We start from the raw sequence: 13,187 nt of genomic DNA on the forward strand, positions 1-13,187 counted from the left end.
AAGTGGTACTGTATAACATTTGCAATTCTAATTATCGCCCATGATAATAGCATTGTTACGTGTTGTGTCACGGGAAGTTGGAAGCACAGAGAATTGCACATCTTTTGCTGAAATATTTCAGAAACACAAAACACATTTTGATAGTTCTATGATCTCCTGCCAAACAGAAATGCAAGGATGACTGCAAACTCAGAGAAATATAGCTCTCAAATGTCAATTATTCATGATGTCTACTTTTTGGTGTGATTATATGAAGCCATGTGAAGTAAGGAGCTGTGTTCTAAAGCAATGCTATTGCATGACAGCAAACCTGACCCATCCTCAAGATTCAATTTTCTCAGTAATATAATAGCTATAACAGATATGATTTAAAATAAATAAATAAATAAAAGCATTACTGTCAAGGCCTAGATATAGCAGTGATCAGATATAAAGTGCCTGCTTGTAACAAGAATATTTAAAAAGTCAAGCTTTTGAAATGCAAAATACTTTATTGTATTTAAAACAATACCTCGCCACTAAGACTGTGTTTTTTAGTAATCTACAGATGGTTTCACAAGCCCTGATTAGAACTGATTTTGGACTGCCTTACCTTACCACTCAGATGAGATGGTCCACGATTACTGCTAATGAGGGTCTTGAAACAATACAATGAGTGCATCCTGTTCATCAAGGCATACTGAGGTGGAACGATTCCATGAAGTGGTGTTGGAAAACACTGAGAGGTACAAAACGTCTTTCTTTTCTTTCCAGGGGGATCGTGGTCCAACTGGTGCCTCTGGCCCCCCAGGCGATAATGGTATTGGATTTCCTGGGCCAAAGGTGAATAGCTGAAATATTGTGAAAGCCTGAGACAGCGAGTGAGAGGTTGAACATTTAGGGAGAAACTCATCAGATGTGTTTGACACAGTACAACACAATCTTCTGGTGTGCTGAACCCCTTTGCAGCTACCTTTGTAGCTGGAAGTAAATTTTGAGCAAGAAAAAAGAAACCTACACATTTCTGCAATATGAAGCAGCTAGGCTATTCAGTTATCAAAAATACTAGTATCATGCATTCTGACATCATTTTAAAATAATTTGCAACTATTATTTGTTGTTCAGCACGTACTATAGGACTGGGTTATTTCAGTTTTTCAGAAGGATTATTCTGTAAACTGATTTTTTACCAAATATGTTCCATGGCTTTTCCCCTACTTACAGTATTAACTTTATATTCCTGTTCGGCACTGCTTGTATTTTCAGGGGGACAAAGGTTCACAGGGCAGACCTGGACTTACTGGTCCAATAGGCATTGGGGAACCAGGACCACCGGTAGGTATACATCTTGACTCAAGAGACTCGGAAGACCACTTCTCTTTGGGTAAATATGTTCAAGACTTCATCTTAATCTTAGGTGATGAAAAGATGTCCAGGGAAAACCCAAATTTCAACAGTTTGTCATAGATTAAAATATTCTGGTTGAATTTCATTAACTCTTTTTATGCCCTGGGGGGGGGGGGTAAGAAGGTAAGAATTAGTGGAGGTGGGCACACGCTCAGTATGTACTGTAGGTCACACTTTCTATTTTTGCATATATCTAAAGACCCGCTTTTCCTGTTGTGATAAATAATGCACTAAAGAGTTACCTTTTTATATTTTTACATATAAAAATGTAAAAATATTTTTACATCTATAGAAACATTGTAATAATACATCATGTTTAGCTCAAGCTATTGAGAGCTATCATAAACGAAGGGTACAAGAGTGCAAGGACGCCATCGGTTTTTGACAAACATGTGGACAGTGGAAACAGGCGCTTGTATAGCACACAATGTTCAGTTGCAGTTATACTTCGTGTCCTACATACAAACAAAGCACTGATCATATCTTATAAGAATCTACATAACTATGCTGGTGTTTAATGCTGTTGTGCTCAGCACAGTTTTTCTTGCCTTTGACGAATGAAAACATACCTAAGATCATCCATGACTGAACAGCGTTTAAACCACCTCTTCTTCCTCCATATTCAGAAACATCTGACAGATTTTATAGATCTGTGACCGGGTAGTGTCACTGGCAAGGCTGGTTACCAGCAGGAGGAAGACTCAGACGTTATTGCACATGTTTATTTCACAAACTCACGAAGAAAAGGCCACAAGAGCCAAAACAACTTTCACAGAGCCTAAGTAAGACTCAGACGGACGTTATTTGCACATGTTTATTTTCACAACTCACGAAGAAAAGGCCACAAGAGCCAAAAAGATAAAAACGGTTCGCACCCCCCCCCCCCCCCCCCCCCCCCCCCCCCCCCCCCCAAAACCCACTGCTCTTCAAAACTCCACCACAAAATGATTTATCTTCCCTTTTATAGCATGTGACTGGGCTTAACTGATCCTTAATTAATCTATCATGCTTCAGTTATATTCTGCACAAGGATTTGGCAGAGATGAGAATGTAACCCCATCCAAGCCAAACTTAAAAAAAAAACACCCCCCACACTATTTACACTGGCAGGGATCTTAGAAATGTTTTAGGTAACATTTGTGTAGAGGCTTTACGTACAACTTGGCGGCATTCTCACCACCTCAAACTCAACCTCTAAATCTGACCTCCTGTTCTGTCCTTCTGCTTCCTCTCCCTCCTCTGACCTCTTACCTCAGTATGCTTTAAGTCTATCACTTTCTCCAACCCTTTCTGCTAAAAACCTAGGTGTCATTCCTGACCCCTCCCTCTCCTCTCAACACATCTCCTCCCTGTCACACATGTGCTGCTTCTTTCTCGTCTGTCTACTGAATCTGTCCTTTTCTCACTACTTGCTCCACTCAACTGATGGTTCAAGTTGTCTCCAGACTGGACTGTTGTAACTCTCTCCTTGCTGGTCTCCCTGCTTTGGCTATCTGCCCCCTTTAGCGCATTCAAAATTCCTTGCTATTCTCATGCTACCCCTCTGCCTCCACTGACTACCTACCTCTGCTCACATTCAATTCAAGACTTGTTCTTGCCTACTGCTCTCTTCACCACACTGGCTCCTCCTACCTCCAATCCCTTGTGTCTCCCTACACCCCCTCATGCTATGGACCAACTAGCCATACCTTCCCTCCACTCTCCATCCTCCCGTGCTGCTCCTTCTCTTCCCTAGCCCCTCTGTGGTGGAACCAACTACCGGAGAACTTCAGGACTGCTCCATCTCTCATTGCCTTCTGCCTCCTCCTCAAGACCCACCTTTAGACTACATTTGTAGATCTCTCAATCTACCCCTCCTACTATGCACAGGGCTTGGCTGGTCCAAGCACCATGTTGTGGACCCTCACCTAATGCATTATCCTTCTGCTACTAATGTCATTGTAGATATAACTTCTTGTAATCCTAACTTGTTGCTTCCTGGTTCATAGTGTATGTTAGTTCTACTATTGCACTTACTGTAAACTACACTGTATTTAAAAATGACTGTATGCACTGTAACACCTGTAAGTTGACTAGAATAAAGGCGCCTGCCAAATAAATAAATAAATAAATAATAATAATAATAGTAATAATAATATTATAGTGGCATTGTCAAAACCTGTATATAGGCTACTGCAGTTTACTTATAGGTTGTGCTTCTGTCTCTAACAAGCATCTGTGTTTGTGTCTGAACAGTAGAGGAAATTGTTTTAAGAGGCAAAGCAACACTCTAAGACGAACTCTAGCTTTTCTCAGGACATTTTAATGTTGTTTTGTCTAATAAAGATTTTGGGAAAATAATTATTTTTGTAGAAGGCTCTTATCTGGGGAAAACATTTCCCTCCTCAAGGTTGTTTACTTGGCTTGGTTTATCTTACTGTTGCATGGGAGTGGTTAAATACCGGCTGTATTGTAATGTACACATGTTAATTAGGGTCTTCCAGGGATACAGGGGAACAAAGGATCTCTAGGAGAAGGACTTCCTGGTGCAAAGGTCAGATATTGTTTTATACTATTTGATATAGAACCTGGGCACAAGAGTTGCCTGATTTTTAAATACAATTAAGAAGTATACTACAAGACTCCCAACACTTGCACAAACCCCTAACCCTATCAAACATATACAACTGTTCTGGGTTATCACTAATATGTGGTGGCTTAGTATGAAATTCTAAGAGGAAACATTATATCCATACAAACTACCCTTTGCATATGTTGTACTTTATAGAACTTACTTTGTTCTGCATTTGGTGTTTTTTTTTGGCTTTGTTTTCAGGGGGACAGAGGGTACGAAGGACCCAGAGGAACTCGTGGCTTACCAGGATTGGGGATTAAGGGTGAGAAGGTAAAAATATAGACTTTTTAAATCCAAAATTGTGTTTAATTGTTCTTTGTGGTGTCATTACAAGTTGTTTTTCTTTGCAGGGTGATTTTGGACCTACTGGGCTTCCTGGATCAGCTGGCCTTCCAGGAATTGGGATTCAGGGAGAAAAGGTGAACTACAATGTGACATCAGAACCAGTGTTTTGAGCTGTTGATTAGCAAAGTTTACAAGGGTGCTCATTGACTGACAAGCTTTTCATTTGTTTAAATGATTTCTAATGTTTGGCGTTACACTTGCTGCTTTCATGATATCCCAACATCTAAACCAGTAGTGTACAACTCAGTCCTGGAGGGCCGGTGTTCCTACAGGTTTTTATTCCAACTGCACCCTAAAGTACTTTATTGGACCTTACTAGAAGCTTAATTGGTCCAGTTAACTAATTTAGGGTATGGTTAGAACAAAAACCAGGAGGGAGACCGGCCCTCCATGACCTGAACTGTGCACCACTGATTTAAACAGTGGCAGATCTAAATGCAACCACAGTTTGAATATTAAACTGATAACTTTACTTCTAAGCAAATATGCAAATGTTATGATTTATCAACCAAATTCAGTTGGCTTTTTGCTGGGGAACAGCATTTCAGGAAGATATACATTTATACAATAAACAATGCACATGGTGCATTTTGTATTCCAATTGACAACAAATCCAAATTAAACTGGCTGCACATGTGCAATGTTTGTGGAATGAATTTGTATTTTTCTAAACCCCTTTTCCTCCACATTTACACATTGAAGTGAGTGTCCCACACAAACCCACACAACACTGCTGCATAAGTATCCAATCTGTCAGATCAATGAGGAGTCCACCAGCAGCTGGTACAACGCTATGCAAATTCTATACTTCTAAGAATGGCAGAGGGAAGTGTAACAATTTATCCATTTAAGCATTATGCCTATTTTTCTCAAATAAACTGAAATTACAAACAATTTTTCTAACACACACAAGCTGTTTGACATATCACTTTAGAAGGACACAGACAGCTCTATCCCTCACCTAGTTCATCCATGAACTGAATACTCTTTACATACAGATGGCCAGATTAAATTGGCAATCAAGTATCCAATTTATCCTAGACCCCTCACATGTTTTTGATCCTCCTTTGTGATTGGTTTTTAAGACCATCCTAAATTACTTAATTGGACCAATTAAGTGCTTATTAGAAGCTTAACTGGCCCAATTAATTAATTTAGGGTACAGTTTGAGCAAAAACCAAGGGACACCAACCCTCCAGGACCAGGATTGGAGACCCCTGTTGTAAAGAGATGTGTCAATTAGCTTGTTATAATTCACTCATTTAACTTTGACAGTCTCACGTATTTTTGGTTCTCCTTTGTGATGGGTTTTTACCTCAATCCCTGACAAACAAAACAAAAAAATAAAGTATTTACATAAAAAATGCTAAAAGGGACACCTCACAGTAAGTTGCTAACGTTTTGTTGGGTTTTTTTAAATTGTTTTTTAGGGGAACCAAGGTCCTGCAGGCCTAATTGGTTCTAGAGGGCTACCAGGGATAGGATTTAGTGGCCCAAAAGTAAGTTCTGATAATTAATGCTGTGTAATCCTCTGGTCACTCCATTCTGTAATATTGTGTCTTCTGTATCTAGTGTTTTTAATATACCCTATGAAAGTTTACCATATTTGCAAGTTTTGTCAGAAGTTGGCCACGAATCGACGGTAATATGAGGCCAACCCCAGAAATGCCCTCACCTGTAGCTGGTTGGTGGGAGTGGGCTAGTCCCGCACGGTGCTGATCTTGTCGGACTCCGTGCGGATGTCTTGACCCCCAGCCCGGTGTCCAAGGAAGGTGACCTCCTTCTTCACGAAGTGAAGGTTGAGCTTCAGTCCCGCTGCCTCCATGCATTGCAGCACCTGTTGGAGAGATGCAAGGGAAGCTTTATTGCTTCTTTATCGACACTGCGTCCCGTGTCAATCGCGTGCTGGACAAGGTGCGTTCGGCCGGCGAAACTCATAGTACCTCAGCAACAGCTCCCACAGTTGGCTCTATTGCTCTGGGCAAAGCCGTTGCCAGACTGCGGTTGCTGCGTCGAGAGTCTTTTACTCCACGCTTTGCAGTTGGGGGACACAGGTATGGGGACCAGCTGGCCTTGTTTGGCGGCAGGATGACGAACAGATGGGGCCTGTGTTTCTGAGGAGCCTTCAGAGCCGATGGTGGTGTTTCTAAACTGGCCAGGGCAATGACCGGATCACCAGGGATTCGCAGCACACCTTCCTGGAGGTCAAATTGACCACCAATGCAACGGAGGAAATCTAGCTTTAGCACTTGACCCTCAATGTGGATGGTCATTGTCCATTTTCCTCCCATCGGCGACAGCTCCCCCATCACTGTCCTTTACTGGACAGTCGTTGCTTCCAGCGAACGATGTCCCCATCGACTCCTTGGTAGAATGTCCAACCGTACCAGGGTCACTGTCAATCCCGTGTCCACCACTGCCAAGCAGGGAACCCCTTCAGCCCGAACCAGGACATGACAGTGGTCTCCCACGAGGCTCTCCTGACGACCCTCACCGGAATGTCTGCTTTTTCTGCAAAGGTGGCTGGTGACGGGGTCCGCTTTGCCGCTCTTAAGCAGACCCCTTGTCTTTTTCCGGCATCAGCTGACGACTCGGGTAACCCCTTCCAGTGTTGCCTCCACCTCCTCGTCCAGAGACTGCCGTTTGGCCACTGGTCTACACGCCGCCAGCGGAGAGATCAAGAGAGATCCTCTGGCTCCTTTTTGATCACCCACGACATCCCATCCTGACATCAATGCAGCAATCTCGGTTAACGCAGGGAAGCGCATCACACAGGGCGAGGCAATTCACACAGACGGAGGGCAGGCGCGAACCCAGGACCTTTCGCACTAAAGAAGGTACCCCAGTATGCACTCATTGGACTGTAGCCTGGTGAGCAAGTCCGGGGTGGATTTGAGGTTAGCAGGGGAGAGTGTAGAGTGCACGGTGGAAGGCAGCAGCAGGGCTGGTAGGTGACGTAATCACACACAAAGACATAAGCCCGATATATGCTCCTTGCAAAGGAGCCGGCTCATTTGACACCATGTTTTAGTGCGAGAGGTCCTGGGTTCGCTCTCGCCCTCCGCCTGTGTTTGGATTGCCTTGCTCTGTGTGATTCGCCTGCCTGCGTTAACCGAAATTGATATAATACATATATTTTAAGGTGAATTCTTATACATCCCATTATCCCAAATCTATACTATGCCACACCCGCTTTAGCATTCAGAGATAAAGAGCACATCTTAACATGAAAATTGGTAAAAGTACAATTTGTCAACAAAATACGTACTGCTAGTTATGCGTAGTTTGTTACGCAAATCTCTTCGATTTATTTGCAACGGAATGAAATAATTCCTATGTACTTACTTATTTGGCAGACACAATTATCCAAGGTGATTTATGATGTTACAGGGCAATTACAAGAACAATATGTATATAATATATAAGCCTATATAATTTGTATTTATTTATTTATTTTCAGTTTTTTCTAGTGCTGGCCACAAACAGAAACATATAAAATGTGAAGTCAGATCTTTTTTTTGAATTGGTTAAATGTTTTGACACAATGTACATATCTGGTTCGTTTAACAAGGTGTGCTATATTGGAGTATTTTATTTTATTGGTGGATGTGATGCAAATGTATTCTGTGCATACAAAAAAGGTTTATATTGTTTCATTGCACTGTATTTTTTATTTCACAGTGCATTTTTTTGAAGCAGAGTTTGTAATAACACAATAAACCTGAAGAGGCTTTTGATGATCAGGCTATAAACACTCATCTTTCTGTCTTTCTGTTTGAAAAAGCTCTGATCTGATTCTGATCCTGCTCTGAAGCAAGGTCGATTTTATGATCAGATTTTGGGCTCAGACTGAGCTCAGAATCAGCCCTGATCCTTTTAATACAACCCGTCACAGGCACAAGATCAAATCCTGGATCCAATACAACCAACCCCAGAACAATACAGCTGCATGCCATCTATGCATACGCGGTGCTTTTAAGGCATGCTGGGAATTGCAGTTCTGAAGATGTTTTTTTAATTATTCCTCCTGAAAACCAGCAAATGGCGAACCTTTAAAAAAAGACGTTGAACTAGAAAGTTTGAAATAATGAACTGAATAAAATGGCTCTGCAAAATGAACTATTATACTACATGACTGACAAAACTGGGATTTTAAAGTACAGATTTGTATTATTGTATTTATTTAGTCTACTCTTTTGTGCTGCAGAGCACAAGGGAATCACAGTTTTTTTAATAACTATCTGTATTATAAAAAGAGAACAGAGGAATTAGTTTAGTTTTTGAATAAAACATGCCATTTTTTAACTATAGAGTTTATTATTATTATTATTATTATCATTATTATTATTATTATTAGGCAGATGCCTTTATTCAAGGCGACTTCCTGGAGTTACAGGGTTACAATGCAAAATCAATATTTAAATACAGTATCATTATTATGCTTATAAAATTATGCTTATAAAATGTCTGTGTGATGGGAACTAAAAATAATTAAAATGTTGAAAGATACACATACAGTACGTGGATCTCAGTAGCAGTGGGTGGTTAGCTACTTGCTAAAACAGGCGTTTGGAAGTCTTGTTGAAATGGAAATTGTAAAAACTTTATGCACATTTCTGGAAAATTAACAACGCATGTAATTTCACAGGGAGACCAGGGTTTTCCTGGAGAACGTGGGTTGCCAGGTGACACGGTAGTTGGTGAAACAGGACCTAAAGTAAGCAAGAGTTCTCTAATTGTATTCCACTTCTCTACCAGTATACAGTATACCTTTGTCCTGTTGTCTGATAATGAGATTATTTTAATGCCGGTAAAGGACAAGTCTTTGACTATTTCAGTCTCTGGTTTTGGACACTCTACTGTATTAAAATATATTTTAGATTATTATTATTTTTTTTTAAATAATGTCCTAAACACTAACCATGTGCCTTTTGTGTTATAGGGGGATGCAGGGCCACAGGGTCGGGCTGGAATTAATGGGATTCCAGGGGAGAAAGGGGCTGTAGGACAAAAGGTGAGGGAGATATTGTGCACCTGCAACAGAGAAGAGTCTGGATGTGAACTGGTAACATCAAAAGAGCCAGGCTTGTCTGCATACAGCATATTCTAACTTCCATTCCCAGAGGGGTCAGAATCCATAGTGGCAGTTCATAAAACAACATTGCCCATTGCACACCCCAAGAGCCAGATTGACTTGCAAAGACATAGATGCAATGTAGTGTCCTTTATATTCTACTTTTAGGATTTTTTTAAAGGGAATATTTGCAATTCAGAACAGTTTTTTTCAACTAGTGCATTATATAGACACAAGGGAGCACAGTAGCAGATGTGGGAAATGGATTGAAGAAAAGTGCTTGGTGTTTATCCTCAGGTCCTTAGATTAAGATGTCCTACAGCAATTTGAAACCTCTCATATGAGATCGCAAAGCATCTTTTAAAAGTGTAGCAGTTAACTTTTGTATACTGTGCTGTAGTGGTTCAGTTTGATTCTGAACACTGGTTTTGAATCCATGATTTTTGTACAAACTCAGTACCTTAACTGTCAGTATAAAATACTGTATGAAAACTATTGCAGACCACCATAACCTGCAGTATTGTGTATTATGTATAACATTTATTTTTCTTTTTGAAACTAGGGTGAAACAGGTTCTCAAGGACCGGTGGGACCTGAGGGGGCTCCTGGAAAAGGAATATCTGGAGAAAAGGTATCTAGAGTTCCTACTGGAGCCAACATCTCAACAATCTAGATAATGGTTAATTATGACTATGTTTGCAATGACTTTTGGCAACCAGAATGGAATATTCTTTTTTTAGTATTTTGATCTGGGTTGCCAACTGGCTTCAGAATCTATGGACACTTTTAGCCATTAGAAATAGTGCAATTCCGTCATCATAGACAATTATGCACTCATCCGTACTCTCTCTTGTTTAACCTCAGGGTTAAGTTTCTATTAATGTAATACTTATTTCTGCTTCACACAGTCCCGCCCCATATATAATAGTTGAGATATACAGTCCAGGTTGTCACTGATAAAACCATTGAAATGTCGACAGCAAGCCAATCTCTCTGTGCAGCCCAATCAGTAAAGCCTTAGCCCCAGATCCTGTTGTTAGAAAATATTGTAAAACAAAATACTCCATTAGTTGGAGTCTTTCATTGAAATTGAATTGATTTGGAGGTAAGAATAGTACATATTTTACCAGACACATATTTTGGTTTTGATGGTTGCATTGCTGTGCAAGGATGGGTAACCATAAAACAAAGCACATATTAATAGTATATAGTTAAAAAAAAAACAAAAAAACAAACAAAAAAAAAACTTCAATTTAACTTGTAGTACCGTTGGCTTATTGGCACAACTTTAGGGTAGCACATCTCTTTTGTGCTACAAGGGAATCTTAATGGAAACATTTAAGAAATAATTACATTTAACCATCCTCAGAGATAAAAAAAAAAAAATAAAAAAATAAAATAAAACCAAAAAAGCAGAGATAACAAAGTAGAACATTCTAGTTACTTCTACTATAAACCGAGATGAGCACGACCCGACGGGAAGATGGGCTCTGGAGATAGATGTGTATAAGTGAGTCCTCAAACACAGAGCGGGAAAGAATGCTAATACTGACAGAAAACAAAGTATGACAAAAAAGTCAAATACCTACCTAACCGTGAAGGAGACCTTTTCTGGCTGAGTGACTCTGCCACCTCTAGAAGTTGGCACCACACTGGAAAGGTCCTTGCAATCTCAGGATCAGGAGGGTGTCCTCTATCGCATCATTCATGTGCTTTCCTGATGGATCAGCTCAGCTGGTGCACCACAGTCGTTTGAAGGCCTATGCGACTCCCACCTTTCCACGTCATGACTTAGCCAGCCCTGATACGACTGCACCTCCCTACAATCCAGTACTAGTTCAGCCTAAAGGACCCACCTGCAGCAGCCAACCGTCGTCCCCAAATCCCAATTTCTCCCTAGTTTTGTTTTTCCAGTATGCGTCGCCAGAGTAACATCTCTTTCGGAGCAGCCACTCGCCGTCAATCTACTGTGCCTCCTGCTGCGCCACCTGCTGCGCCTCCTGCTGTGCCACCTGCTGTTGCGCTGACTGCCAATGACTGGGGTGATGTTTTGCCTCCATCTACTGCAGAGGCACCTCATCTAGAGGGTCCGGCAGCTGAGATAGCCCCTCACCGTATGGATACTGACTCGGCCCATTTCACTCAGACCATGATTTGCAGACCTGTTCATTTGCCTGCCCATTTCAAGGACTTTGCTCTTGGTTAATTCACTGTTATTGTTCTGCTAGTATATGTATGTTTTTCTTTTGTTGTTTTCTGATAACACAGTACTGAAACGTCGATGTTTCTTACCCACGGTGAGACCAATGTGAGGTGAATAATTAATATGAAAGGGGTTATAAAATGTATTTTGCTTTTTCAATTTGAGTACATTGTTCTATTATTTTAGTACCTTTAATGGCCTCTAGTTAGAGTGGAGTGAAGGCTGGTAGGCAGGGAGGAGTTAGGATTAAAGGAGACAAGGTTTAGGTTGGAGCGAGTCCTATATGCAGTTTAGAGCTGTAATATCTGCTGATGCTGTTCAATTGTTTACCTGATTGCTGAACCTTTGTATGGAAATCCTGTTTCGGAGGTTGATGCACAGTCCTATCGTTCTGCCTGATTTACCTCCCATGCTACCTACCCAGAGAACAGAAGGTAACCCACGGCCTTACAATAGCATCTACTGTGCCTGCTATACATTGAGGAGAGCACAGGAGCTCTTCACTCATTTCATTTTGATATTTATAATTACGCTTTGTTTGTTGTTCTTGCTTATTCAGGGAGACAAAGGGGACAGGGGGCCTAGAGGATTACCTGGATTACAGGGACAAGTCGGAGCAATGGGGCCTAAGGTATTCTGAAAAAAAAAAACAAGTGCCGTTGTTTGACTTTCTGCTTGTTTTCCACAATGTAGGCTCTCATTATATTTACTTCACATGTACTCATAATTACATTCTGAAACAGGAATGCATTTAAAATGATAGGAAGTACAGACAAGTACAGTATCACAACTATAGTATTGAAGTATCCTATGCTGATTGTGACACATTTGTTCATTTAGTAAATCACCTTTTCATAGTGCAATACTTAAATATATTCAACTCATTCATACAAATTTTAAAGGACAAGCAAAAAAAAGTGTCTTACCAGGAATTCTTATAATCAGGAGTCTAAGCCAATTGCATACTGTCATTTATTGAAATCAAATTTAAATTACAGTACAATGAAAAGTATTAGGCTATACATTGAAAAGCACTGTGCATGTTATTGAAAATCATTTGAAAAGATGTCCCAACTGTTGTACTAATTTCTCAGCTTAGTGTTTCCTAGTTGTCCCAGATACAGGCACATTCGAATCACGGGCATTTTTAAACCACAAAAGCAAGGCACCCACAACATAGGGGATTGAGCAAATTGTAAACACTGCCAGCTTGCATCCACAGTTTACTGTTCATAGGCCTACATTATAGTATCCCGGTTTTTCAGGCTGGTTGACAAAGTGTTTGCGGGAAAGCTGAAATCTGAGGCAACATCTTTCTTTATCTTGTACGGTGCATCACTCACCGCTTTCAACACTTCCACTTTTGAATGCAGGGATAATGCATTGTTTGCACAGGTCACTGATTTCATCTTTCATGGCAATGGTATTGATGCGCGAGCAGTATGGCAACTTGAAAACTGTGTCTATGGCAAATCAAAATGCAACAGAGGATCAGTACTTTCAAAACAGCACTAAAATACAGTACAGCAGTGCAAATCCTTTACGCTCAGCTGTTTGAACTAAAT

At 40.7% G+C, this 13,187-nt stretch overlaps 1 protein-coding gene across 1 annotated transcript in view; it reads left to right on the forward strand.

Annotated features, from left to right (window-relative positions):
* Positions 1 to 13,187, forward strand: part of LOC121314001 (collagen alpha-1(XXVIII) chain-like) — a 45,433-nt gene that overhangs the window by 16,744 nt on the left and 15,502 nt on the right. Inside the window, exons 15-25 of the mRNA XM_041246766.1 lie at positions 754 to 822; positions 1,246 to 1,314; positions 3,860 to 3,919; positions 4,202 to 4,270; positions 4,351 to 4,419; positions 5,776 to 5,844; positions 6,027 to 6,399; positions 6,646 to 6,845; positions 9,288 to 9,359; positions 9,982 to 10,050; positions 12,182 to 12,253. Coding sequence (XP_041102700.1) covers positions 754 to 822; positions 1,246 to 1,314; positions 3,860 to 3,919; positions 4,202 to 4,270; positions 4,351 to 4,419; positions 5,776 to 5,844; positions 6,027 to 6,399; positions 6,646 to 6,845; positions 9,288 to 9,359; positions 9,982 to 10,050; positions 12,182 to 12,253 — 1,191 coding nt within the window. The remainder of the gene's footprint in view (positions 1 to 753; positions 823 to 1,245; positions 1,315 to 3,859; positions 3,920 to 4,201; positions 4,271 to 4,350; positions 4,420 to 5,775; positions 5,845 to 6,026; positions 6,400 to 6,645; positions 6,846 to 9,287; positions 9,360 to 9,981; positions 10,051 to 12,181; positions 12,254 to 13,187) is intronic.

Source organism: Polyodon spathula, chromosome 4 (assembly GCF_017654505.1).
Source record: "Polyodon spathula isolate WHYD16114869_AA chromosome 4, ASM1765450v1, whole genome shotgun sequence".
NCBI lineage: Eukaryota > Metazoa > Chordata > Actinopteri > Acipenseriformes > Polyodontidae > Polyodon > Polyodon spathula.